A 26,033-nucleotide genomic window follows, 5' to 3' on the forward strand; every position below is an offset into this window, starting at 1 on the left:
GGCCTAGTGGGTAAAGCCTCTGTCTGCAGTGCTGGCATCCCGTATGGGCGCCAGTTTGAGTCCTGGCTGCTCCACTTTTGATCCAGCTCTCTGCTATGGCCTGGGAAAGCAGCAGAAGATGGTCCAAGTCCTTGGGCCCTGCGTCCACATGGAAGACCCAGAAGAAACTCCTGGCTCCTGGCTTTGGATTGGCACAGCTCCAGCCATTGTGGTCATCTGGGGAGTGAACCAGCGGATGGAAGACCTCTCTCCCTCTCTCTCTCTGCCTCTGCCTCTCTGTAATTCTGCCTTTCAAATAAATAAATAAATCTTTAAAAAATAGAAATAAAGGGACATTTTCTTACTAAGATAATTAATGTTACCTTTTTAAAAAATATGTATATATTTATCCATCTGAAAGGCAGAATGAGAGAGACAGAGAGAGCTTCCAGCTGCTGGTTCACTCCCCAGATGGCCTCAATGACTGGGGCTGGGCCAGGCGAATGTCAGGAGCCAGGAGCTTTATCTGAGCCAGCAGATGGAAGAGCTCTCTCTCTGTCTCTCCCTCTCTGTAGCTCTGACTCTTACATATATAAACAAATAAATCTTAAAAAGAGAGAGAGATAGCTATTTGGAAATCAACTTATTTCCTAGTGCCAATGGAAACCAGCCCAAACATGTAGAAGAAAACTGAGCAAGAAGATAACAGGGATCCAGTTCACTATGTCCTAGGAAACAGGGGCTGGCCACCCCTCTGGGGATGGAGATGGAGCCCACTTGGACCAGTCTCGCTGGCTGGGAGGGTCTGGGCTGCACAAAGCCTCTTTCTCTTCTCCTTCTGGCACCAGCCAGTATTTCCAGAGCCACCAGCAGAAAGATCCAGGCCCCGTGGCCAAGGCCCACTGCCTCTCTCACAGATGGAGAGGGCTGCTAGCACACGGTGCACGGATCATGGCAAGAGAAAGGAAACAGGAAACGAACAGTGAAATTAATAGGGGCACTGGAACCAGCAGCAGGAATCAGGGAAATATGCCAACCATATGTTGGGCTTCAAAGCATGTTGGTGGCCAGCTGGGGCTAATTATAAAAGAGCTTCATTATTTACTTTTGTTCTGTGATTTGCTAAACTTATCTCTGAATAACAACTTATCTCTGAACCAGGCATTCTTCAAAGGTTGTATATGGAATATCTTTATTAGTCTTTGCAGTACTAATTATATTTAAGTTTCTTCATGTGCATCTTTCAGATAAGATTTGTTAAATATATTTCATCCAGGGTTACAGGTGGATCTGGTTCCAGGATCTTTTTTTTTGACAGGCAGAGTTAGACAGAAAGAGAGAGACAGAGAGAAAGGTCTTCCTTCTGTTGGTTCACCCCCTAAATGGCTGCTACAGCCAGCGCACTACGCTGATCCGAAGTCAGGAGCCAGGTGCTTCCTCCTGGTCTCCCATGCGGGTGCAGGGCCCAAGCACTTGGGCCATCCTCCACTGCCCTCCCAGGCCACAGCAGAGAGCTGGACTGGAAGAGGAGCAACCGGGACAGAATCCGGCACCCCAACCGGGACTAGAACCTGGGGTGCTGGTGCCGCAGGTGGAGGATTAGCTTAGTGAGCCGCTGCAGCAGCCAGGATCTTTTTTTTTTTTTTAATATTTATTGATTGATTGAAAGGCAGAGCAACAGAGAGGGAGGGAGGGAGGAGGGGGAGGAGTAGAGAGACAGAGAGAGAGAGAATGAGAGAGAGAGAATGAGAATCTTCCATCTACTGGTTCACTCCCCAAATGGCCATAACAGCCAGGGCAGGCTGTAGCCAGGAGCCAGGAACTCCATCTAGGTCTCCCATATAAGTTGCAAGAATCCAAGTAGGAGCATGTTTAGGGAGCTGGATCAGAGGTGGAGCAGCCAGGATTCAAACAGGCATTCTGACATAGGATGCCAGTCTCAAGCAGCAATTTAATCTGCTGCGTTGCAGTGCCAGCTGCTAATTGCATAATCTGTGCTCTTCAATATTCCCAGACCTCTTGACTCTGAGGCCTCAGCAAAGTCTCTAGATAGTGAGGGGTTCTGGAGCAGGGTGTGCGAGAAGGGGCAAGTGGGCTACTTAGGGGCTCAGGTGACAACTGCTGTAGCGAGGGGGAACACCCAGCACCGGCTGCATGAATGATGTGCCCCAATGTGCAGGAGCTTCCTTCTCGTTTAGTGCTCCCTTTACCCTCGCAGGTAGCACCAGGATCCGCGATGAACACCACGTGAGGCTTGGAGAACCGAGGAGGTGGCCCAAGGTACACAGGGGCCATTTAGGAATCTGGGATGTGTGCCCGTGTCAGTCCCTGGGCTGTGGGCTGCATTTTCTGAGGCTGGCTGTGCTGAGAAGACAGCCGGTGGGGGAGCTGGCAGGTTCTGTTGGCATTTCCAAGGGCGAGGGGCCAAGGAAACAGGAAATAGGGGCTGGCCACCCCTCTGGGGATGGAGATGGAGCCCACTTGGACCAGTCTCGCTGGCTGGGAGGGTCTGGGCTGCACAAAGCCTCTTTCTCTTCTCCTTCTGGCACCAGCCAGTATTTCCAGAGCCACCAGCAGAAAGATCCAGGCCCCGTGGCCAAGGCCCACTGCCTCTCTCACAGACGGAGAGGGCTGCTAGCACGCGGTGCACAGATCATAGCCAGAGAAAGGGAACCAGGAAAATGTGATGTGGATCTCTGCTGGGTCCCAGGAAAAGCAGTGTGGTGTCTTCACTAGTTGATATTTAAGAAGTTTTTTGTTTTTGAGCCCTCTGCCTTTCTTGCAGGCAGTCCCAAATCCTCCCAGCTTACGGAAGATGTAGATGAGTAGGTCTGCTTGGTACAGGGAGAAGGGAGGTGCAGGGTGAGGGCAGCGGTTCACTATTACCCATTAGGATATCAATAATGATAGTCCTAACAGCTAACGTTCATGGATTTCAACACCCTGTGAAACACCGTGTAGTTAGCTTCTCAGTTGACCTCAGCCAATACTGCAGGCATTGGATGGCTTCTGTAGTTATTCTAGAGCTTGGCAAGAGAAGTTTCCCAGCCAGTGGTTTTAAGATGTTGTTTCTATTTACTTAATTAATTCATTTGAGAGGAAAAGAGACAGAGAAATCTCCCATCTGTTAGTTCACTCCCCAAGTAACCACAACGGCTGGGGCTGGGTCAGTGAAACCAGGAGCCCAGAACTCCGTCAGAGTTTCCCACATGGATGGCAGGGAGGCAAGGACCTAAGCACTTGAGACATCACTTGAAGCCTCCAAGGGAGCCCATTACCGGGGAGCCGGATCGGAAGAGGAGCAGCCGGGACACAAACCCGTGGCTTAGCTTACTATGCTACAGCCTCAGCCCCGATGAATTCACATTTCAAGGAGTGGGATCAGGAATAAAGGGGTCCAGCAAATGAGCTCAGCCCCAGCCCACTGTGGTGCTGGTATTCTAGCTGCTCAGGGTTGAGATGACTTTGCTGCAGGTTCACACTGTTAAGTGTGCATTCAGTTCGTTGTCACGTCCGTGGCTGTTTCCCCAGAATGCATTCAGCTGTGATACTGGGACGCTCTGCGGGCCTGGGGAGGGGGGAGTCAGTCGCATTTCCTGCCAGCTCTTTGGGAACCTTCTCTGCAAGGCTGTCCCCAGAGATGACCTTGAGGTGTGTCAGGGTGAAATGAAAACTGTATGAAGATGCTACATGGTTGGCTATTCCAAGCCTTTTTGGAGCTAGCAGCCCTTAGTAAAGGAGGCAGAAGGCTGTGTTCAAATGGGGATTTTTGTTCTTAACAGCTGCATAGCTTTGGGCAGACCAGCCCGCTCTGAGCAGAAGAGGCCAAAGGAACACCACAGCCCCGAAGAGCTGTGCAGGCTCTCTTACCCACCCTACCCACCTCTGATCTGCTTTCCCTTCTCCTGGCTGTGTTTATTTGCAAGTCAGAAGCTTCCTAAGGGCAGACAGGGTGTAGGGAATGACAGACCTGCAGAGCCCCCCCCTCCCCCCCGCCCCGCCCCACCCCGGGAGTTCAAGGTTTCCAAGGTCACGACCCAGGGCTGACTGCACTGCAGGGTTGGCTAGCAGCTGACTCTGGGTGTAAGGTGAAGGCCCCATGAAAGGGGTCCTAGGACACGAGTCAGGCTTTTCTAAGCCTGTGCCAGAGAAATTGGCAGGGCATGGGCGGCTGATGGACGTGGGCGGAGCTAATATAAATGTGGGGAAAAGTCTGGGTTCATTATTGAGGACCTTGACTGCCTCTGTCAGGGGAGCACTTTGTACCTGCAGCAGAGGTGCTGGCCAGGGTTTCTGTCTTAAGGATGGCACAATCACAACTGACTCCTCTCTTTCTTTTTCTTCTGAAGTAACTTTATGCTTACGAAAACCAGACAGTGGATTCCTATATACACTCCACCGGTGTTCCCAAATATTAACACCTTACATAACTTCACGGGAGTTGGGAAAGCCAAGTAACTGACATTAGTACAATACTATTGGAAAGTCGCAGGTCTGCCTGGGACGTTGCCAGGATTGCCCTGCTCATGACCTCAAGAGCTGCGTTTTGCGTGAGAACACCACAGAAGTGCTATTGTGCCCTTCCCACTGCACCCCTCCAGGACACTGTGTCCCACATGCGCCCTTCCCACTGCACCCCTCCAGGACACTGTGTCCCACATGAGCCCTTCCCACTGCACCCCTCCAGGACACTGTGTCCCACATGCACCCTTCCCACTGCACCCCTCCAGGACACTGTGTCCCACATGAGCCCTGGAACATGATGTCTGTCACATTTCTTCACTATACAATCACTGGTTTTTTTTTCTTCTTCTTCTTCTGTGATTAATACAAGTGCATGGCTTCACAGACTTTTTTGCATGAAAATGTACCTTTTAATTCCATTTTCCACAATCTTTTTGAAATACACCTGTAGGTACATTATGCAAATATCTTGTTTAGCATCACACTTTCACCAGTTTGAGCATTCATTTGGCTCTTTATTTGCAACATTCATTCCCACTGCATTTTCTGGTGGGCGATTTTCTATTTCCATAATTTCTTCTACATTTATTAGTTGGAATTCAACTGTAAAGAACTCTCTTCTCTCCAGTTATGGGCTCCCTTGTCTATTTCAGCCTTATGGGAAGTTAGTTTGCCAGTTATAATCTATTACCAACATTGTTTTTTGATCAAACTGTCCCAGATAAGGCCAGGTAAGACGGTTCCTGTCTGTCTGAGTTATCCCCACTTTGAGTGCTTCTTTCCTTTCTGATACTCAGCACTCATCCTGTCATTCCCCAGCTTCCATCCTGGACTCAGCCATGGCTCCAAGGAAGCCTGCTTCCTCTCAGAAATCCAGACCTGGGCTGTCCCGGCTCTAGGCCCTTTCAGCAGACAGAGCTGGGGAATGAGGCTTCGTAATATGGATATTCTAGGATGGAGAAAATAAGTATGCTTGGTTTCTGTCACAGAAACCACAGCAAGGAAAGGGAAAAGGATAAAGTGAACCCTGCTATGTTGGATTAGACTCAGAGATACAAGACGGTAAAAAAAAAATTTATTTATTTATTTGAAATGCAGAGTTACAGAGAAAGAGGAAGAGAGGGGGAGGAGGGGAGAGAGAGAGAGAGAGAGAGAGAGAGAGAGACGCTTTCATATGTTAGTTCACTCCTCAAATGGCTACAACAGCCAGGGCTGGGCCAGACTGAAGCCAGAAGCCAGGAACTCCACTTGGGTTTCTCACATGGGTGGCCTGGGCCAAAGCACTTGGGCCATCATCTGCTGCTTTTCCCAAGCACATTAGCAGAGAGCTGAATTGGAAGTAGAGCAGCCGGAACTCAAACCCATGCTTATATGAGACTAGCTTTGCAGGTGGCAGCTTGACCTGTTGTACCACAACTCTAGCACAAGATTTTTAATATACATACGGATATAAATACACTCTACTGGGGCCGGCACTGTGGCGCAGCAGATTAACGCCCTAGCCTAAAGTGCCGGCATCCCACATGGGCGCCGGTTCGAGACCTGGCTGCTCCACTTCTGATCTAGCTCTCTGCTATCCAGCTCTCCCTGTGCCCTGGGAAAGCAATAAGAAGATGGCCGAAGTCCTTGGGCCCCAGCACCCGTGTGGGAGACCTGGAAGAAGCTCCTGGCTTCGGATTGGCACAATTCTAGCTGTTGCAGCCAGTTGGGGAGTGAACCATCGAATGGAAGACCTCTCTCTTTCTCTGCTTCTCCTCTCTCTGTGTAACTCTGTCTTTCAAATAAATAAATAAATCTTTAAAAATAAATAAATAAATAAAAACACTCTACCAATTCCAAGCCTAAGTATACATGCAAAATAGAATTAAAAGTATGAGTTTGTTTTGGTTCAAAAAACTTTTCTGTGGGTTCAGTGCTGTGGTGTAGCAGGTAAAGCCACCACCTGCAGCACCAGCTCCCCATATGGGTGCCCGTTCAAGTCCTGGCTGTTTCACTTTTGATCCAGCTCCTTGCTAATGGCCTTGGAAAAGCAGCAGAAGATGGCCCAAGTGCTTGGACCCCTGCCACCCACATGGGAGACCTGCATGGAATTCCAGGCTCCTGGCTTTGACGTGGCACAGCCTAGGCCATTGTGGCCTCTTGAGGAGTGAAGCAGCAGATGATCTCTTTCTATCTCTCTCTGTCACTCTACCTTTCAAATAACTAAGTCTCAGAAAAAAAAATGAATGTTTATAACTGCACTATCATAATAGATCTTTTTTTAATAAAAAGATTTATTTATTTATTGGAAAGGCAGAGTTACAGAGAGGCAGAGGCAGTGAAACAGAAAGGTCTTCCACCCTCTGGTTCACTCCCAAAATGGCCACAATGGCCGGAGTTGGGCTGATCCGAAGCCAGGAGCCAGGAGCTTCTTCCTGGTCCCCTACGTGGGTGCAGGGGTGCAAACACTTGGCCCATCTTCCACTGCTTTCCCAGGCACAGCAGAAAGCTGGAAGGAAGTGGAGCAGCCGGACTTGAACCAGCGGCCATGTGGGATGCCGGCACTGTAGGTGGCGGCTTTACCCACCATAATAGTTCTAAACTAGAAACGATCTAAATTCCCACCAACATCAGATTAGGTAATGAATGATTCACCACTACATACAACATTATGGATGCAAGTATAATTAATGAAAGACTTTCACAAAAAAAATCTATAATTCAACTTTTTAAAAAAGATGTATTTATTTGAAAGGCAGGATGGGGAATGGGAGGATGCAGTGGGGGTGGGGGTGGGGGAGAGAGAGAGAGAGAGATCTTCCACCTACTGGTGCACCCTCCAAATGGCCACAGCAGCGACTTCTGGGCCAGGCTGAAGCCAGGAGCCAAGAATTTCATCCTGGCTGCCTTCCCAGGTGTATCAGCAGGAAGCTGGATGGGAAGTGGAGTATCCAGGACTCAAACTGGCACTCCAATATGGGATGTGGGTGTCCCAAGTGTTGCCTTAACCTGCCGTATCATAGCACCAGACACTGCTGGTTCCTTTGGTGAATTTAGTTCTTTAAACGTATATATGTTATACTTCAGTAAAAAGTTTTTAAAGAATTCATTAAACCTCAGTATTTAAACCTGTCTTTAAACCTCAGTGTTATCTTCATTTTAACTCAGTGCTATAGCAACTGCTTAACTGCATAGGACCAACCTTTATCATTATTTTTAATTAACTATTTATTTATTTGAGAGGGAGGGAGGGAGAGGGAGGAAGGAGGGAGGGAGAGAGAAACTCCATCCACTGGCTCACTCCCTAGTGCCTTTGATGGCTGGGGCGAAAGCCGGGAGCTGGGAGTGCAATCTTGGTCTTCCACATGAATGGCAGGAACCCAACCTCCTGAGCCATCACCGCCCCCTCCCAGGGCCTGCGTTTAGCAGGAACGCTGCGGTCAGCATGGAGGCGGGCATTGGACCCAGGCACTCAGGTCTGAGACACTGGGCGTCCTAACCAATGACTTACCCGGGAGCCCAAAGGCCTGACCCAGGACTGACCTTTAGCCCGCCCTGTTTCTGAGCCTTCCTTGATTATACCACATACCTTTGATATTACTCTTCCAGGCCTGTATCTTTAACTCAGTCCTGCCTGCTGCTATAAGGTGAGAAGGGATTATTTTAGCTCCACCTAAGAAGGGTACACAGGTGTAGGAGAGGAGAGCAACCTACCCCCAAGGCTACTGCATGCAGAGAAGGTCAAATAATTGAACTGCTGAAAGTTAATGCCAGTTCCCAGTTATTGCCTTCCACGTAATCTTGGTCTTCTATGTATTTTCAACCATGGTTAAGGGAAAGAATTAAACCCTGATGCCCAGGGCTTCCCTTGTTTATACAGAACTGATGTCTATTCTATGCATTAAAATTTTTTTTAAAGTAAAATTATGACTCTCAAACAGATATAAAACAAACTGAAGTAGCCCCCTGACAGTAGGGACTCCATTTTGGAGTCCTTGAGACTCCAACACCCCCCTCACCGTGAGACTCTGGTCTGAAACTATGGTTTCAAATAGTCAAACAATAGCAGTACACTATATCACCCTTGGCAGAGCACAAAAACCCCCTAGCATGATTGCTCAAGCTTACAAGCACAAAAAGTTGCCCCTGGGTTACCTGGGTTCATAATGAGAACGTGATTTGTCTGTGTCTTACATTAATGTCAAGTCCTAATTGCTAATTGTAAGATTGTAACTGGTATTGTCAAGATTATGATAAATATTAATTTCACTTAGGCTTTAGGTTATGTTGACCCCAGTAACCATATACTCTTTTGATTTTATGTACTCTCTTTTGATCTTAGCAATTGTGTATAGCAACCGTGCATAGCAACCGTGTATTCCCCCCTTCCCGGTTTTGCGGTTTTTGCCTTTATAAACCCTAACCTTTGGTTATTCGGGGCTGCTCTGTTCATGATGATCAGACAGCCCCAGCATGCTGGATAATCAATAAAACTTCCCCGTGCTGTTTGCATAAGAGACATGTCTCTTGGTGACGTTTTTCAGGTGGTCTACTCTAACAAAACATGTGCTAAGGATTTAATTTCAATGAATCAATGAGGGAACCAGGCAGATCATAACTAACTCAAAAGGGAAGTAAAAAAAAGTGGGAATTCATATGAACCAAAGCAATGTTGAAACCAATGTACACATGGAGCCCAAGCCAGCTTCTTTCAGAGTAGGGCCAGGAAGTCAACAGAAGCTCCACTGGTGAGGACAGAAGGGATGTGTCTAGAGACAAGAATTATTTTGCATTTCTTTTATTTATTTATTTATTTTTTTGACAGGCAGAGTGGACAGTGAGAGAGAGAGACAGAGAGAAAGGTCTTCCTTTTGCCGTTGGTTCACCCTCCAATGGCCCCCGCGGCCGGCACACCGCGCTGATCCGATGGCAGGAGCCAGAAGCCAGGTGCTTTTCCTGGTCTCCCATGGGGTGCAGGGCCCAAGCACCTGGGCCATCCTCCACTGCACTCCCTGGCCACAGCAGAGAGCTGGCCTGGAAGAGGGGCAACCGGGACAGAATCCGGCACCTCAACCGGGACTAGAACCTGGTGTGCCGGCTCCACCAGGCTGAGGATTAGCCTAGTGAGTCAAGGTGCCGGCCTATTTTGCATTTCTATCAGCTACTTTCCCAAGGCATCAGGAGATAGGGTGTGCTGCAGACAATGCTTAGTTGGCCACAGAAAGCAAGTCTGTCCTACAGTTTCTTCTTTTGATCAAAACTAATTTTATTTATTCCTGTGAAATTCATCAATGGTAACACCAAGTAAACCTAATTATTTCTGGCACCTCTCTTTCTATGGGGATTCAGTATCAAAGCTTTCTGGATTTCCAGTGGACTTCCTAGGAAAGCTATCCTTGAAATTTTATTTAATATTTAGGATTGATTTTGGGAGAGCAATAATCCAAAACCAACAGGGCATTTGAACACTTACATTAGGATCATAGGTACTTGTGAGAAATGATATTTGTCTACTCATTTGAAAGGGAAAAATAAAACAATTAAAAATAAATCCAGAGAGTAACATGAGTGGAATGAACTTCAGCTGTCTCCTAATTTAAAAATCTTGTTTTCTTAAATCAAATAATCAGCTGCATAATAAAATCAACACAAAGGCCAGAAAATTATTCTGGTGAAACAGGATCTTTGCTCTCTAGGCAGATTACATAGGAAAAAAAACTAACTCTTTCTGTAGTAAGTGGAGACAGTAAACAGTTAACCAAGGAAACAAGGCTCTCCATATTAGGCAAACTTTTCTAAGATATTTAACACATTTCATAATACCAAAATTCAGGGTATATTTTATGTGTATTTTATATATAGTAATATTTTATATGATAAAATGCATCATGTAATAAAAACAAATTTTTATAAGATTTTTAACATATTCCATAGTGGTTAACACACTTTACATCAGATATTATAAAGCATAGCAAACTTTATCTTAAGTATTTCATTATGCCCTTTCATATCCTACAACTTGTACTTTAAGGCCGATCTCAAGGGGCCCATTAGGTGAGAGCTAATTTCATACTACTGCTGAGATGTGTTCATGGCAATTCATTCACTGTTGCTATTTTCAAATGAATCATTAAACAAGCTTTTAAAAATGTTCTCAGTTTCAATTCTTAAAATATTTAAAAGATTTGAAATATTTGCTTGTTAATTATTTGAAAAGTGGAGTTATGAAGAAAGAGAGAGAGAGAGAGAGAGAGAGATCCATTTTCCATTCACAGGTTAACTCCCCAAATGGCTGCAAAGCACAGGGCTGGACCAGGCCAAAGCCTGCAACGTGGGAGCCTGGAAATCCACTAGGGTCTCCCATGTGGGTGGCAGGGGCCCAAGGACTTGGGCCACCTTCTTCCACTTTCCCAGGTGGATCGTCAGCTTGGAAGTGGAGCAGCTGGGTCTGCAGCCAGAGCTCAAATGAGATGGCAGTGTTGAAGGCGGCAGCTTAAGGCCCCTCAATTTCAACTTCTAAAGAGTAATTAACAACAATGATAATCATAGAAAGAGCTGCCCTTCATGTTTGAAGAATGTAGAGGGGTTTCATCAAACAAACAAATCCTCAGGTCTGCTGACCCATCAGTGGACCCCAGGGTAAGAACCTTTGCTTTAGAACTTCTAAATATGGAGGCCGAGTTAGCTTGCTGCAAGCTAACTGGCTTCGCCCCACTCCGTGCTGCCCCATGGAGGACTTAGTCCGCCCACTCCTGGGCACACGGCTTTGGCTGCCCCGCCACCTCCAGGCTTAGCAGCCTCCTACTCTCCACCTTGATCTTATTTGAAGATACCTGGTGTCTGTTTCACCTTCCCTAAAGGTCAACGTCTGTTTACTGACTTGCCCCACTAAGTCTGGATAGACACACCTGGTGGGCAGTTACAACTGACCTGCTCAGTCCAATCTCCCCCATAGTGACAGAGCCCGGGTGGGGTGGGGGAATGTCACACATATCTGCTCAGGGGAAAGGCCTGATCATGCCCAACCGGAGGCCCTCAGTGCCACTGATGCCTGCTAGCCATAGCAAACCTCTCACCCAACCCTGTATTCCTGGGCTGACCTTTCCTCCTCTTCTTGCATTAACCCCTTCTGGTAAGAACTTTGTTTAAGCTCAAAGTAAAGTGCTGTAGTTTCTTAACAGATGCCATTTTGGAGAGACATTTCAAATGGATCTGTTGTTTGAGGGAGAGATGGAATAATTTCTATAGTCATAGAAGGAATCAGAGGTTAGAGTTCGTTTTAAAAGTGTATTTCCCAGGAAAACATACTTCACTGTAACTCTATTGATATTGCAGAGTGATTTTATGCTGTGGTTGCCTCTGTTATTTATGTAGCCTCTGGACACATGTTACAAACAGGCCCTTCGGAGTCACAGGGATGTAGGTTTGAATCCTGGTGCTACCATTCACTAGTTCTGAAATAAACAAGCTACTTCATTCATCAGGCCCGTTTTCTCTTTTCTTTTCATTTCTTTTCTTTTCTTTTTTTTTTTTTTTGACAGGCAGAGTTAGAGAGAGAGACAGAGAGAAAGGTCTTCCTTCCGTTGGTTCACCCCCTAAATGGCTGCTATGGACGGCCGGCGCGCTGCGCCGATCTGAAGCCAGGAGCCAGGTGCTTCCTCCTGGTCTCCCATGGGGTGCAGGGCCCAAGGACTTGGGCCATCCTCCACTGCCTTCCTGGGCCACAGCAGAGAGCTGGCCTGGAAGAGGAGCAACCGGGACAGAACCCGGCGCCCCATCCAGGACTAGAACCCAGGGTACCAGCGCCGCAGGCGGAGGATTAGCCTAGTGAGCTGTGGCACCAGCCCAGGCCTGTTTTCTAACTAGGAAAAAAGGGACAGCATCACCTACCTCCCAGGGGTTAAAGTGAAGATTAAATGGAAGAATGCAACCAAGACTCTTAGCATAATGCCTCGCACACAGTGAGTGTTCAATTATTATATGCTCTTATTAACACAGAAGTCATTTGGTGGGGTTCTTGCGGATTCCAAGGACACAATGGATTACACAAGAAATGCCCCTTCTGGTGCAAAGTGTATTTTGCAGCAGGCTTGACGGGATGCCAAGACACCATCAGTAACACATTGAAAACCAAAATTTCATAATGTATTTATTTTTCAGTTTCCTAGGAAATACTCTGTAACACCCAGAACCCAGCTTTCAAACTCCCTGGCTGTGCAGATGGTAAAGCTCCATAAATGCTATAAATACCCCCCATTCTGTGTACATGTGCAACATAGTACTGCTGCATCGTTATCCAATGGCAAGAAAACCCCAGGGTCTGAGGAGGGTTTCCAATATTTGTGCATTGCTATGGATACTGCATAGGAAAGGCAGATGTCAATAACATGAACAGGATGTGGGGGTCTGAGGCAGCTAACGATGACAGAAACTATTCTCATTCTGAATGCATCATTCTTGGACAGCATCTGTAGAATATTTGGGAGCTGAGAGTATTACTTTGGATGTCTCATGCAACACTGCAGCTTGGTGAAACAGCAAGGGGTCTGGGACCTAGGTCTGCCACCACTACACTGGTGACTGCTATCCTCAACGTCCTCCGATCATCTCCCAGAGTAAAACGAGGCAGGGTGTGTGTGTGTGTGTGTGTTTCTGCAGTCTCTCTCAGTATTCTAAAGTGAACAGCAAACATGATATCATCTCAAATCCTGTGGAGTCTAATGCATTTCTAGTTACGTTGAGTGAAATAAAGCAAGCTTTTTAAGGCATCCAAGTTGAGCTCCGCAGTTGGCCAGACTGGGCCTTTCTCTCCCCTGGTAATGACTTGTCATGTTTACAAACCCGTGTAGATTTCAGTTGGCTCTCCACACTGTTTTGGATTCAGATTTTTTCCTCCTAAAAGAGCAACATGGAATGTAGGCAACCCAATGCTTGCTGGCAAACTGTCAAGAATTAAGTGAAAATTGGCTTAAGTCACTGAGCCGACTTGATGTCCTCAGAGCTCCTCTCGTGAGGCCAATCCACCTACTGCCCTTGGGGAATCAACCACGATATCTGATGTTCGGCACTGGGACAGGGCCAAGGCCAGGCCCTTGTCTACCAGGATACTTCAAAAAGCTTATAGAAAAGTGGAATTAGGGGCTAGCACCATTGCGCTGTGGGCTAAGCCACCACCTGTGATCTGGCATTCCATGAGAGTGCTGGTTCCAATCCTCACTGCTCTACTCCCAGTCCAGCTCCCTGCTAATGCACCTGGTAAAACAGACTAAGATGACCCAAGTGCCTGGGCTCTTGCTACCCATGTGGGAGACTGGATGGAGTTCCAGGCTCCTGTGAACCCCACTAGTGTGTCCCTGTTTGAGGCCCATCCACTAGTCCAGAGATTTTCACCTCTAAACCCTGAAGGAAAAATAATAATACAATCCACATTTGGGCTGGGAGCCTGGTGCAGCAAATGCCTGAGGGCTGCCTATTTGTTTCTATAAACTACATCCCATCCCCAGTGAGGTTTTATGTTGCTAACACTCACGCACATGGCCTGTGCTGTCGCTAACCTGGTGCAAGGATCAGGTTGCAACCTGAAGCTTCTATTTCTTCAGGTCCATCGCAGGAGCGGGGGGAGTCCTCCACCCGAGCTAGTCAGTCATCTTTGGCAGGAACTCCCTTCATGTCTCTAACTCTCTAGCTGTAAAATGGGGACAATGGTTGCCTTAAAAAGCTGTGGGCTTTGGATATTTTATTATCAGTGTTTAGAACAATGATGCTGAGCCATTTCTATGTCTTCTTTTCAGAAATGTCTATCCAGGTCCTTTGACCGTTAGTAATTGGCGCATGCTTTGTTTCTATGAGTTGTATAGTTCCCGCATATTTTGGATATTATTAGATGTATGCTTTGCAAAAATTTTTCTCCCATTCTGTAGGTTTTTCTCTTTGCTCTGTTAATCATTTTCTTGGCTGTGCTGAAGCTTTTCCGTTTGTCTATTTTATCTTTTGTTGCCTGGACTTTTGGGATTAGAGCCATAAAACCATCACCCAGATTAACGTTATAGAACTTGCCCCCTCTATTTTCCTCTAGTAATTGAGATCTTAGATTTAAGTCTTCAATGCATTTTTATTTTTGCAAATGGCATGTGGCAAGGGACCAATTTCATCCTTCAGCATGTGGACATTCATTTCTTCTCAGCAGCACTGAGTGAAGAGACCGTCCTTTCCTGTGTGTTCCTGGCCTCTCTGTCGATGATCCATTGACTGGTAAATGCTCAGGTTTATTTCTGGGCTGTTTTCTTCTGTTCCATTGTTTTATACCTCAACTGCAGGCTCCCTAACTTCTCTGCAGTTTTCGGACTCTCAGTGTAAAGACATAAAAAGAAAGAAAAAGAAAAGCAAGCTGTTCGCTAAAACAAAAACTTCACCTATCTGGAACACGACCTCTTAAACTCAAGGCTGTTAACACTGTGGCTGATCAAACATGTTTAGACTTGAGCTCTATTGAGTCATAGCATATTGAATGTAGGAAATACTGTTAGTTTATAAATCGGGCCTGTTAGTAAATTGTGAAGCAATTTGTTTTGTTTTGGTCCTTTTTTCTATTTTTCCGAAGTATGCACGCTCTGAAAATCTTTAGGGTGGGGAAGAAAACAATTTAGTCCATTTGCCTTCCAAGTCGATTCCAGTAAGATGCCTCTGATTTTTTTCTCAGACTCAAAGCTGTTTTTTTTTATTTTTATTTTTCTCATATCATTGCTAAGACTACAACATAAAGATGCCTCCATTTTTATTTTTTCCTTCACAGATATCAAAGCTCCTGGGCTGCAAGGGAGGGAGCGTCCCAAGGCCCAGAATCGGCCTCTTCCTGTGTGATGCTGTGTAAGTGACCTCCCCTCACTGTGAGGCTGTGGATGGGTCTATGATCTGAACAGCCAGCACCATCTGCTAAGACCCCACCATAGTAAAATCCCACATAAGATGGCATGATTTTATACTTCTGGCACTGAAAGAAAATGCCAGAAAATTCTTCACTTGCTGCAGAGTTTCTATCAAATGCTGAATGAAATGAAAACAAGAGGAAGTCCTATAATTCAAACACACTGGTGTCCACCCCAGTGCCTCAGTGTGTGTGCAAGAGTTAAGTGGGCCTCTGGCTGGCGCCATGGCTCACTAGGCTAATCCTCTGCCTTGCGGCACCAGCACACCAGGTTCTAGTCCCGGTTGAGGTGCCGGATTCTGTCCCGGTTGCCCCTCTTCCAGGCCAGCTCTCTGCTGTGGCCAGGGAGTGCAGTGGAGGATGACCCAAGTGCTTGGGCCCTGCACCCCATGGGAGACCAGGATAAGTACCTGGCTCCTGCCATCGGATCAGCGCCGTGCGTGGGCTGCGGCGGCCATTGGAGGATGAACCAACGGCAAAGGAAGACCTTTCTCTCTGTCTCTCTCTCTCTCACTGTCCACTCTGCCTGTCAAAAAAAAAAAAAAAAAAAAGTGGGCCTCTATAAACCTAAGAGGGATATACCCTGAAACCACAGCATTCTGCATTTCTCTGTCAGTGAAAAACTGATATTTGAACCATACAAACAGCCCCATAAAGTCTATTTGAGACAGAATCAAATATGTGATAATATATCAAAACTGAGAAACACAAAAAAGCACTTGGTTGAAGAGATAACTCACAGCATTTTATTTAAATTAATCCATTTCTTTCAATAACCTGATAGCACGGTCCCCAGCACCACCAATATTAGTCATTATTATTTCTCTTTGGAAAGGACTTCTTAAAAACTGGGTTTGATTTCCATGATGCTTAACTCCATGGTCAAAAATGGGGTTCCTTAGTGAAAAGCAACTCATAATCACAAGAGAACTAGAGAAAAACTTTAAGACAAATACCACCAGAAACAATTCATAGTCCGTATTCTTTTTTCTTTAAAAGACAGAGCAAGCAAGACAGCAATCTTCCATCCACTGGTTCACTCTTCAAATAACCACAGTGGCTGGGGCGGGGACAAGCTGAAGCCAGGCCCAGAACTTCTTTTGGGTCTCCCACGAGGCTGCAGGCCAAGGACTTGGGCCATCCACTGCTGCTTTCCCAGGCACATTATTAGCAGAGAGCTGGATCAGAAACAGAGCAGTTGGGTCTGGAACCAGTGCCCATGTGTGATGTGGAGGTTTAACGTGCTATGCAACAGGGTCGGTGGCCCCAGTCCATAATCTTTTATATTGTGGTTTCAATTGGAAGCTCTCTTTTGGGGGAGGTAGTTGTTTCTCATAAATGTCTGCTTAATACAAATAACTTGCCCCCTCCCCATATTATGGAAGGGGTATGAAGACTAGTCCAAAGAGAACAAGTAAGCCATCCTCTAGGGAAGGAGGCCTAATGGCTCCTAATGGTGACAGAGTCATCCCACCAGTCAACAGTAGTAAGATATATCCACCAGAATGGAAGACACTAACTTGATGGATAAACCGTGAGCTAGACTCTTCAGAGCTGGAGGAAGACACTTGGAGTCTGGAGACAGTGATGGAGAACATGAAAGCATGAAAAAGAGACAGGTTTCCCACCAGGAGTCTCACCAAGCGGTGACACAGTCAGCCAAAGGTCTTGCGGCTGTCTTTTGAGAGGACAGTGTATGCAATGAGTCCTGTAGTTTTCACATAAAAATTGGAATGATAATGAACGAGTAGAAAGTGAAGTCAGCAATCAACACTGGTCAAACAACTCCGTGCACGGCAGGGGGACAGGTAAGGTGGGGGAAGTAGAGCTAAGCTGCACCCTGAGCTGGAGCAGCAATCAACCCCTGCGAGCCACAGGGCACCGTGTCCCGGGGTCCAGTGTAGGGAAAGGACACTTCGGTCAGCAGCAGGGAAGGCCACCAGCCCTGATTCTCAGCGTGCCTCTATGTGATCACTCAGTCTGCCCGTTCCAACTTCCTTATTTTTCTCTGTAATTTGAGAAACAGAAGTTTGAAAGGGTAAGATTCTGCCTTAGAGGTGCCTAACAAATGTATAAGGAACTGATGTATTGTAGAAGTGTCCCTACCTCTTGGTCCAGAAAGATGGAGAGAATTTAAGGGAAGGAGAGCTAACATGGTGGTAGTGCGGCCAAGATGTTTTAACAAGAAGGAAAGGAGCAAAGAAAAACCAACAAGCAAATCTAGCAAGCGTGTGTCTCAGCCCAGATGACAGCAGAGCCCACAATGCCAGAGGCCCTTAAGAAGGTGGGGGGGAAGCCCTCTTCTGTGCTGAGTATGCAGAGCTGAAGGCTAAAATCTTTTCCTAGTTCCTTAATTTACTTGTAAACTTGTATTTACTTTTCCTATTTCCTTGTTAACTAACTGGTCTATTCAAGCTCAACCACAGCATATTATACGAAAAATGAGTAACTGCAGGGTCCTAGATAGCTTTGAGGGAAACTTTTTACAAAACAGAAATATCATTGAGTGAAAATGGCAGTCCCCGTCACCCTGGAAAGGTGTCTGAATTAAGTAGAGGAAACTTCTGTATATTGGCTTTTAATTTTGTTTTTGGCGCTTTGGTCTGTAAGCAATCAAGATGGAAAGAGATGCTATCCCAAAGAAGAAAGTCTGTAGGAACCAGAGTAGCTGAGCCCGACCATTTGTGATTCCTTTATACCTAAAAAAAAAAAAAAAAAAAGTACAAAATATAAGCACCATAATTTTGATCTTATGGTTTCACAGGAAGCATTGTTTATTTATTTATTTATTTGACAGGCAGAGTGGACAGTGAGAGAGAGACAGAGAGAAAAGTCTTCCTTCCTCTGTTGGTTCACCCCCCAATGGCCGCTGCGGTGGGCGCACCGCGCTGATCCGAAGCCAGGAGACAGGTGCTTCTCCCGGTCTCCCATGTGGGCGCAGGGCCCAAGCACTTGGGCCATCCTCCACTGCACTCCCGGGCCACAGCAGAGAGCTGGCCTGGAAGAGGAGCAACCAGGACTGAACCGGCGCTCAGACTGGGGCCAGAATCTGGGGCACCGGCACCGCAGGCAGAGGATTAGCCCAGTGTGCTGCGGCGCTGGCCTTATTCTTTTTTAATTTTTATACTTTTTCTATACTTCCATCTGTCTACCACCTCCCCACCCTGGTTTTTTAACTTAAAGGGGCAATTTATTTTTTCTCTTCCTTGCTTCCTAATAAATGTATTTAGGATGGTACACTATTCCTTGGAACTAGTCTGGCTACTGTCCAGGTAGAGCAGGGTAGAGCATTATAACACGGTTTCTCATGAGATGACTGGAAAGGAGATGGGCACTGGTATGGCTTCAGAGCAAGTGTCTGAAGATGTGAAGATTTGTACCAGATGTGAATCCCAGCATGGCCACCGCCAGCTGTGTCCTGGGCACATCACTAGTAGCTCTCAGAAACAGTATTCTCATGTGAAAAACAGTCATAGTAGTAGTATCTGTCCCACTTGGTTTATGAGATATATACACAAAGTGCTTAGGAAAGAAACTGGAACATAGTGTTACTATACAGTCATTCAACTGTCTGAAAGCTCAACAGAAAATGATTCAGCTTAAGTGAATGGCTTGCTGCAGGCTCATGTGTATGGAATTAAGTCTCACTTGCATAAACCTTTTATTCAAAGCAAACTCTATATGCATATATACAAATGGTTTTTTTTCTATCAATAAATGAAAGGAGAAAGATTATACATTTTAATAATGCAAAAAATAGGGGTCAGTGCTGTGGCATAGTGGGTAAAGCCGCTGCCTGCAGAGCTGCTTTCCCATACGGGCACAGGTTTGAGTCCCGACTGCTCCACTTCAGATCCAGCTCTCTGCTGTGGCCTGGGAAAGCAGTAGAAGATGGCCCAACTCCTTGGACCTCTTTACCCATGTGGGAGACCCAGAAGAAGTTCCTGTCCTGGCTTTGGATAGCCCAGCTCCAGCTGTTGTGGCCAACTGGGGAGTGAATCAGCGGATGGAAGACTCTCTCTCTCTCTCTGCCTCTCTTTCTTTTTCTGTGTAACTCTGACTTTCAAATAAACTAATAAATCCAAAAAAATGCAAAAATATCTGATAAGTTTCAACATCCATTCTTCAAAGTTCTTAGCAGACTTAGATATACAGTCGAACATCCTCATTTTGACAGAGGAGATCTATAAAACTCTAGAATAAACATGATGCAAGGACACTGACAGCTTGGCGATCAGGAACCAGGCATCATGTCCACTTCTAGGCAACATGCACTGGAAGTATGAGTTAGTACAACAGGGAAGAAACACAAAGCAAAGGGACTGAACTGAGAAGAAAAAATAAAACTGTTTCTAGAGACACTTGAATGATGACTAGAAAACTGAAAATAATCTATAGATGAACTATTAGAATTAATAAATGAATTTTTAAGGTTGCTACGTATAAGGTCAATATATAAAACTGACTATATGCATATATGCTACCATCAAACAATGATAAAATGAAGGAAAAGTCACTTATAACAACATCTGAAAGTACAGGAAGCTGGATATTAACCAAATAAAGAATAGGAAAAACATCACAAAACTCTAAGGAAATGGAGACAAATCATTTTTCCTGGTTTAGAAGACTTAATAACGGAAATATGCCATTCTGCTACAAATTAATTCATATGGTCAATCTAATAAAAATGCCAACAGATAAATTTTTCATCTTTGTAGCACATGACAATGCATAAGGCTGTGCAAAGGCCCAGGAACAGGTAACTCTGAACAAGGTGAGAGGACGTGCTCCATCAGGTGTCAGTGATTACAAAGCTACTACTGTAAGATAATGTTATGCTGGCCCAAGACAAAGAAGCAAACCAACAGAAAAGAACAGTGAGTTCAGAAACACAGACATATATGTGGCTATAAGCCACAGCACATTAATGAAGAGTGAAAGTCTCAAGAAGTGGCTTGGGGAAAACAGGGCATCCATATAGAAATATCAAGATAATGTTGAATACTTGTCTCTCACAAAAAGTCAGTTCCAGGTAGATTAAAGACCTAAGACCCAGGGAGTAGACATTTAGCCCAGTGATAAAAAATCTGCCTCCCACATCACAGTGCTGATTGCTCAAGCAGTAGGGTCCCTGCCTTGTGGGAGACCTGGATTGCAAAGGCAGACCTGGATTGCTTTCCTGGAGCCTAACTTTGGCCCTGGCCCAGCTCCAGCTACTGGAGATATCTGGAGCATGAGTGAGTGGAGTGGAGTTCTCTCTCTCAAATAAAACTAAACAATCATTAACAAAAGAAAAATGTTTTTTAAAGTTAAATATTCACTGCTAGTTTAGCTAAATGAATTCTGGAATATACAACTAGAGGAATAGTTTCCAAAATTTAAAACTATTCACCAAACTTTATAAAAAATTATTTTATTTGAAATAAAGGCAGAAAGGCTGAGAGGGAGAGAGAGAAAGAAACTGATTTCCTACCTGCTGGATCACTCTCAAATGCCACCAACAGCCAGGACTGGAGCAGGCTGAAGCCAGGAGCTGAGAACTCGGTCAGTATCTGGGTCTGTCACATGAGTGGTAGGGACCCATGGGCTTGAGGCATCATCTGAGGCCTCTGAGGGTGTGCATCAGCAGGAAATTGGAATTAAGACCAGAGCCAGGATCTGATTCCTGGCACTTTGATATAGGATGGGGCTGTCCCATGTAGCATCATTTTTTAAAAAAAGTATTTATTTGAAAGTCAGAGTTACACAGAGAGAGGAGAGGCAGAGAGGTCTTCCATCCGATGGATCACTCCTCAATTGGCTGCAACGGCTGGAGCTGCACCGATCCGAAGCCAGGAGCCAGGAACTTCCTCCGGGTCTCCCACAAGGACTTGGGCCATCTTCCACTGCTTTCCCAGGCCCGAGCAGAGAGCTGGATGGGAAGTGGAGGAGCCAGGACTCCAACCAGCACCCATATGAGACGCCAGCATTGCAGGTCTCGGAGGCTTTACCTGCTACACCACAGTGTCGTCCCTCAAGTAGCATCTTCACTGCAGGGCCAAGTGCCTGCCTTCAAGGTTATTTTAAAAATATGGCAGGGGAAAAAAAAAAAAAAAAACATGGCGGGGCCGGTGCTGTGTCCCTGCTGCTCCACTTCCCATCCAGGTCTCTGCTATGGCTGGGAAAGCAGTAGAAGATGGCCCAAGTGCTTGGGCCCGCACCCGCATGGGAGACCCGGAAGAAGCTCCTGGTTCCTTTTTTTGGATCAGTGCAGTACTGGCCATTGCAGCCAACTGGGGAGTGAACCAGAGGATGGAAAACCCCCCCCTCTCTCTCTGTGTCTGCTTCTCTCTCTGTGCAAATCTTTCATATAAATACAATAAATCTTTAAAATGAAATACAAAAAAAATAAAAACATGGCAAAGTGCTTAAGTGTATGATTATTGCAGATATAAAGTCAAACATATAGTCCAATCTTATCTCTGGTTAAAAGAAATTCAGAAAGGTATGTATTTTTAAAACATGGGATTTAAGAGACTATATTATAGCCTGATTGTGTCCTTGAGCTTCTGCTTAGGGACTGGCACATGGAGAGTGCTTAGTAAATGTTAGTTTCCTGCCACCTCCAAGGTTATTTCTGTATCTACATACAGCACAAAGTACTCTTTCCTACAGGATGATGACTGGATTAAAAGTTAACAGGTATGGATTAAAACAAAAGGGAACTCAACAAAATATTACAAGTAGTTATTCCTGGGCAGTAGGATTTGGGAAGCTCCAAAGTTATACCATGTCTTCATGTATTCTTGCATTCAAATTTATTTACTCTTTCATTGATCTCACAAATCAAAAGGAGTATTAATTCTGATTTATAGTGAGCTATGGCACATTCTAACACGTTAGATCCTTAAAGGACCGGTTTTAGGAACACAGTAAGAGAGACGCAACCTCCCTGGGCTTGTTCTCCTTCTCCCTTCAAAGAAGTGTACAACACAACACAGTCTTTTGGTTTTCATTAGAGGCTCCAAATGCCAGTCACTAGAGCTGTCAAGCTGTGGGGCTGGGCCAAACACATGTCCTCAGCTAAGACCTCAGGGAGGCCCAAGAGGCCACTGGGAAGGAGTCTCAGAACGCTTGGGCATTTCCTACCACAGTCTCAAGCCCAGAGAACAGTTTCAACAAAGCCACCTGGAAATCCCCTTGCACTCTGGCAAAGGGCGACTGTGTCACTCCAAAGCACAGAGATGGGTTCAGCCTGCCCAGTGGGAGAGCAAAGGAACAGGACTTCCCTGAGGACCCCACTAGCAGACGGTCCCGGAGGGGAGAACAAATTGTCCAAAAGTACAAAGAATCTTTTTCAGTACTCTCACATAGTAGTCACCTACAGTAGCATCTGCTGAGTAGGGTCTGTTTGGGGGCTTTTAACTTGCATTTAGCTCCAGAATTACCTGCAGACCTTCCAGAAAGAACAGACTTGTAGGTCTGAAGCAAGACCTGCCAGATCAATTTTTCTGGTGGAAACCAGACATGTACAGTGAAACAGCTCCTCAGGTGGTTCACTGTGGCATCAAGATAGGAGATTACCGGCCTAGGAAAGTAACTCAGCTCTTTCGCACACTAGGAGGCAGACTCCTAATCTTTTGTTCTAGGTGCTGCTGTACAGACAATTAAAAAAAGTTAAAAAAAAAAAATAACAGTCAGCCTAATGCACTAACGGAGTAAATAATAACTACCACAAACTAAATGGACTCACTCACCGAACATTTACTGAGTATTCCTGCGTCAAACCCAGCATCAGGCATGGGTACTCCACACTACCTCAGAGTGCTCTCAGCCTAGGCGTGCATGAATTATTTAAATGTGGTGGCTCAGCTTCTACCAGATACCACGAGAAAGGTGACCAGGACCTAAATAATGACTTACTTGCACAGCACCATGGCATACAAGGACTCTGCCACGTGAATCATCCAGGCAAACCAATACCTGAAACAACAACAACAAAGAGGTTAAGTTGCCCTTGGCACACCAGCATCCTACATTCAGGTGTATGATTCGAGTCTCGGTAACTCTGTTTCTGATTCAGCTTCTGGCCAATGCACACCCTGACAGACAGCAGGTGATGGCTCAAGTACTTGGATTCTTGCCATCACGTGGGAGACCTGAATGGAGTTTCTGGCTCTGCCTTTGGCCTAGTCCAACTCTGGCTGTTGTGGGCATCAGGGGGAGCGAAATCAGTGTATGGAAAATTTCTCTGTATCAAAGAAAAAGAAAATTTTCATAAGGATTTATTTATTTATTTGAAAGGCAGGGTTACAGAGAGGCAGAGGCTGAGAGAGAAAGAGCGAGGTAGAAGCCTTCCATGTGCTGGTTCACTCTCCAGATACCTACAATAGCTGAAACCGGGCCAATCACAAGCCAGGAGCCAGGAGCTTCTTCCAGGTCCCCCACATGGGTGTAGGGGCCCAAGCACTTGGCCATCTTCTGCTGCTTTCCCAGGCCATAGAAGAGAGCTGGATTGGAAGTACAGCAGCCGGGACTCGAACCGGCAACCATAAGGGATGCCGACACTGCAGGTGGCGGCTTTACCTGTTAATGCCGGCCCAAACCTATTTCTACAAGTCAGTCTAGTTTAAGGGGGGGATTGTCTGATGATAAAATCTAACAGAAATCTGGAAAGATTCCTAAACGTGAACTAGCGCCATTCTTCACTACCTAAAGGCAACTGCAGGCCTTCAAGGTCTCCAGCGAGACCAGCGTGTCGTTTCTGCAGCTCTCCTTACCCGTTGTGCAGGAGGGTGTGATGATGGTCCACCAGGTACTGAGTGAACGAGCCCAGGAGCCCAAGGCTCTCATAAGGGATGCTCTGCGGCCAGAGGACAACCCACTGAAAGAGAACCAGAGGCACAGAGAAACCATTAGGGCACCTGAAGACCGGCAGGTAGGAAAGAACACTGATTCTACCAAAGTAACTACTGGGGAAACAGGGTCTGAAGGAGGGCACCTGAATCTCCCTCCTGTATTTCTAAAAAGCAGCTCCAATGGATGTGTGCCACAAAAAAACGAGGTGATGATCAGGCTCCGTGCACTGGTGGAGCGGATCCGATTTTTCATGAATTCCACCCCAAACATTATTTCCTAGACTTGTAGGAGTCTGCGTGCTTTGGCCAGCTTCTGTCCTGCAAATGGTGGCTTGGGCTCAATCTCGCAGTTAGAATCATGCTCTTCCACTCTTGCACACCACGCAGACACACTCGGAAAATCAGACTCGCGAAGGATTAACAGCAACTCCTCGTTCATGTAAGGTTTTTGTGGTGACCTTACCAACTCCTCCTCAGGCTCTGTTACAAGCCTTTCTGTGAATCACTGTCAACCCCTCCAAAGTTTAGTGCTCCACTTAGATCTGCACCAAAGGCAACACTACTTCTCCCAGGATGCTGTTTAAAGCCCAATATTCCAATAAAGTATAACATATCACTGCGGCCTCCTAACCGCGCGGTGGAGAGGGGCTGGCATCTGCCAGTTCCACTAAATCCCAACTCGAATCTTCAGTTTCCCAGCTTGTGTGTTCGAACAGGGTCGCGGGATCCTGGCACAGAAAGGGCACTCGGGAAAACTAGAGTCCCACGCCTCCATCCTGCACACGGTGAAAGGAGGGCGGAGGTGGTCAGAGCGACGCCGCTGTGGAAATGACACCCGTCCAGGTTCCAGGATCTCCCGGGAAAGATCCAAAATAGCTTCGCCTTCCTCCTACATGATACCGGTTTTCCCCAACCGGTTTCCGGGCGTCTTTCCCCTTCCTTATCCTGGAAGTGAGACGAAAGTCACTCCTCCCCGCAGTAGAGCTGTCCTCCTGCTGTCACACCGGTTCTTGCTCACCAGTGAAATCCTAGCCATCCCTTGGCTTTATCCGCCGTTTTCCAAGCAACACCCCTGCTTCAAACACTCTAAACCTTCTAAAACCCGGCTTAGCTTCCGCTGGCGTTCGTAACCTAGGCAACCGCACGGCGCGCATGCGCACCGACGCCGTTCCCACGGCGCCCCTCGCGCTAGGACATCCCGGAGGGCCAAAACACAGGCGCCCGCGTCCGCGCCCCGCGCCTCACCGCAAAGTATCCCAGCCCCAGCCCCGTGACCAGCGAGGGCAACGGGCTGGCCGTCCGGAAGTAGGCGGTAGCATCCTTTGCGTCCTTCGAGTTCGCCAGCACCATCGTGAAAGACCCAGGCGCTCAGTCCTCAGGTGGGGAGTGTGCCCGCCCCCACCTGAGGAAAGTAGGCCAACCGGTTTCGCAGGGCCTCCAACACCTGCCAAAAGCCTTGGCAGCCCACTGCGCCTGCGCCTCCTTCCGGGTTCTGTCTTCCCTCCCCGCTGGGAGGCGAGAGAGCTGGAACTGCGCCTGCGCGGCCTCTCCTCCAAAGGAGGCGGAGGCCTGGGTGCCAGGAGCGCTCGCTCCAGGCGGTTGTCCCAACTCGGTTGCCCCTACCGTGTAGTAGCCAAAGGAGAGCGTGATGACCGCCAACCAGAACACACTGCCCCTCTGAAAGTAGGCCGCGTTGCCTGCCGCCATCGCCATCGCCATCGCCATCGCCGCAGCTCCTTACTGGGCTGCGCGGCCGGCTCTGCTCCCAGTGCAGTGGATGTAGGACCAGCAGGGGCGGGCCTGGGCGGCTGCTCCGCCCAACCCGCGAGGAGGGAGGAGGGCCCCGG

The 26,033-nt window shown here is 46.8% G+C and overlaps 2 protein-coding genes across 10 annotated transcripts in view; both read right to left on the reverse strand.

The window, feature by feature from the left end:
- Positions 1-16,069: 16,069 nt before the first annotated feature.
- LOC103352281 (transmembrane protein 254) lies at positions 16,070-26,013 on the reverse strand. 9 transcript variants are annotated; one of them, XM_070057928.2, is made up of 5 exons: positions 25,432-25,712; positions 24,109-24,212; positions 23,252-23,311; positions 17,923-18,045; positions 16,070-16,524 (listed from the first exon to the last, which is right to left on the reverse strand). In XM_070057928.2, exons 1-4 carry the CDS (start codon positions 25,534-25,536, stop codon positions 17,925-17,927), a joined length of 390 nt encoding a protein of 129 aa, XP_069914029.1. In that variant the 5' UTR covers positions 25,537-25,712; the 3' UTR covers positions 16,070-16,524; positions 17,923-17,924. The 9 variants fall into 9 exon arrangements, with proteins under 9 accessions (XP_069914029.1, XP_069914027.1, XP_089169701.1 ...); XM_070057926.2 differs by lacking the exons at positions 17,923-18,045; positions 25,432-25,712 and adding an exon at positions 25,810-26,011; XM_089313575.1 differs by lacking the exons at positions 17,923-18,045; positions 25,432-25,712 and adding an exon at positions 25,810-26,011 and having other exon boundaries at positions 16,070-17,354.
- The window catches only part of LOC127482741 (transmembrane protein 254), a 70,155-nt gene continuing 60,191 nt past the window's right edge, over positions 16,070-26,033 (reverse strand). Inside the window, exon 5 of the transcript XR_016221012.1 lies at positions 16,070-17,210. The gene's annotated coding sequence lies outside the window, so the exon portion shown is untranslated. The remainder of the gene's footprint in view (positions 17,211-26,033) is intronic.

Source organism: Oryctolagus cuniculus, chromosome 15 (genome assembly GCF_051225735.1).
Source record: "Oryctolagus cuniculus isolate XC-2025 breed Fujian yellow rabbit chromosome 15, ASM5122573v1, whole genome shotgun sequence".
In the NCBI taxonomy this organism is placed as follows: Eukaryota; Metazoa; Chordata; class Mammalia; order Lagomorpha; family Leporidae; genus Oryctolagus; species Oryctolagus cuniculus.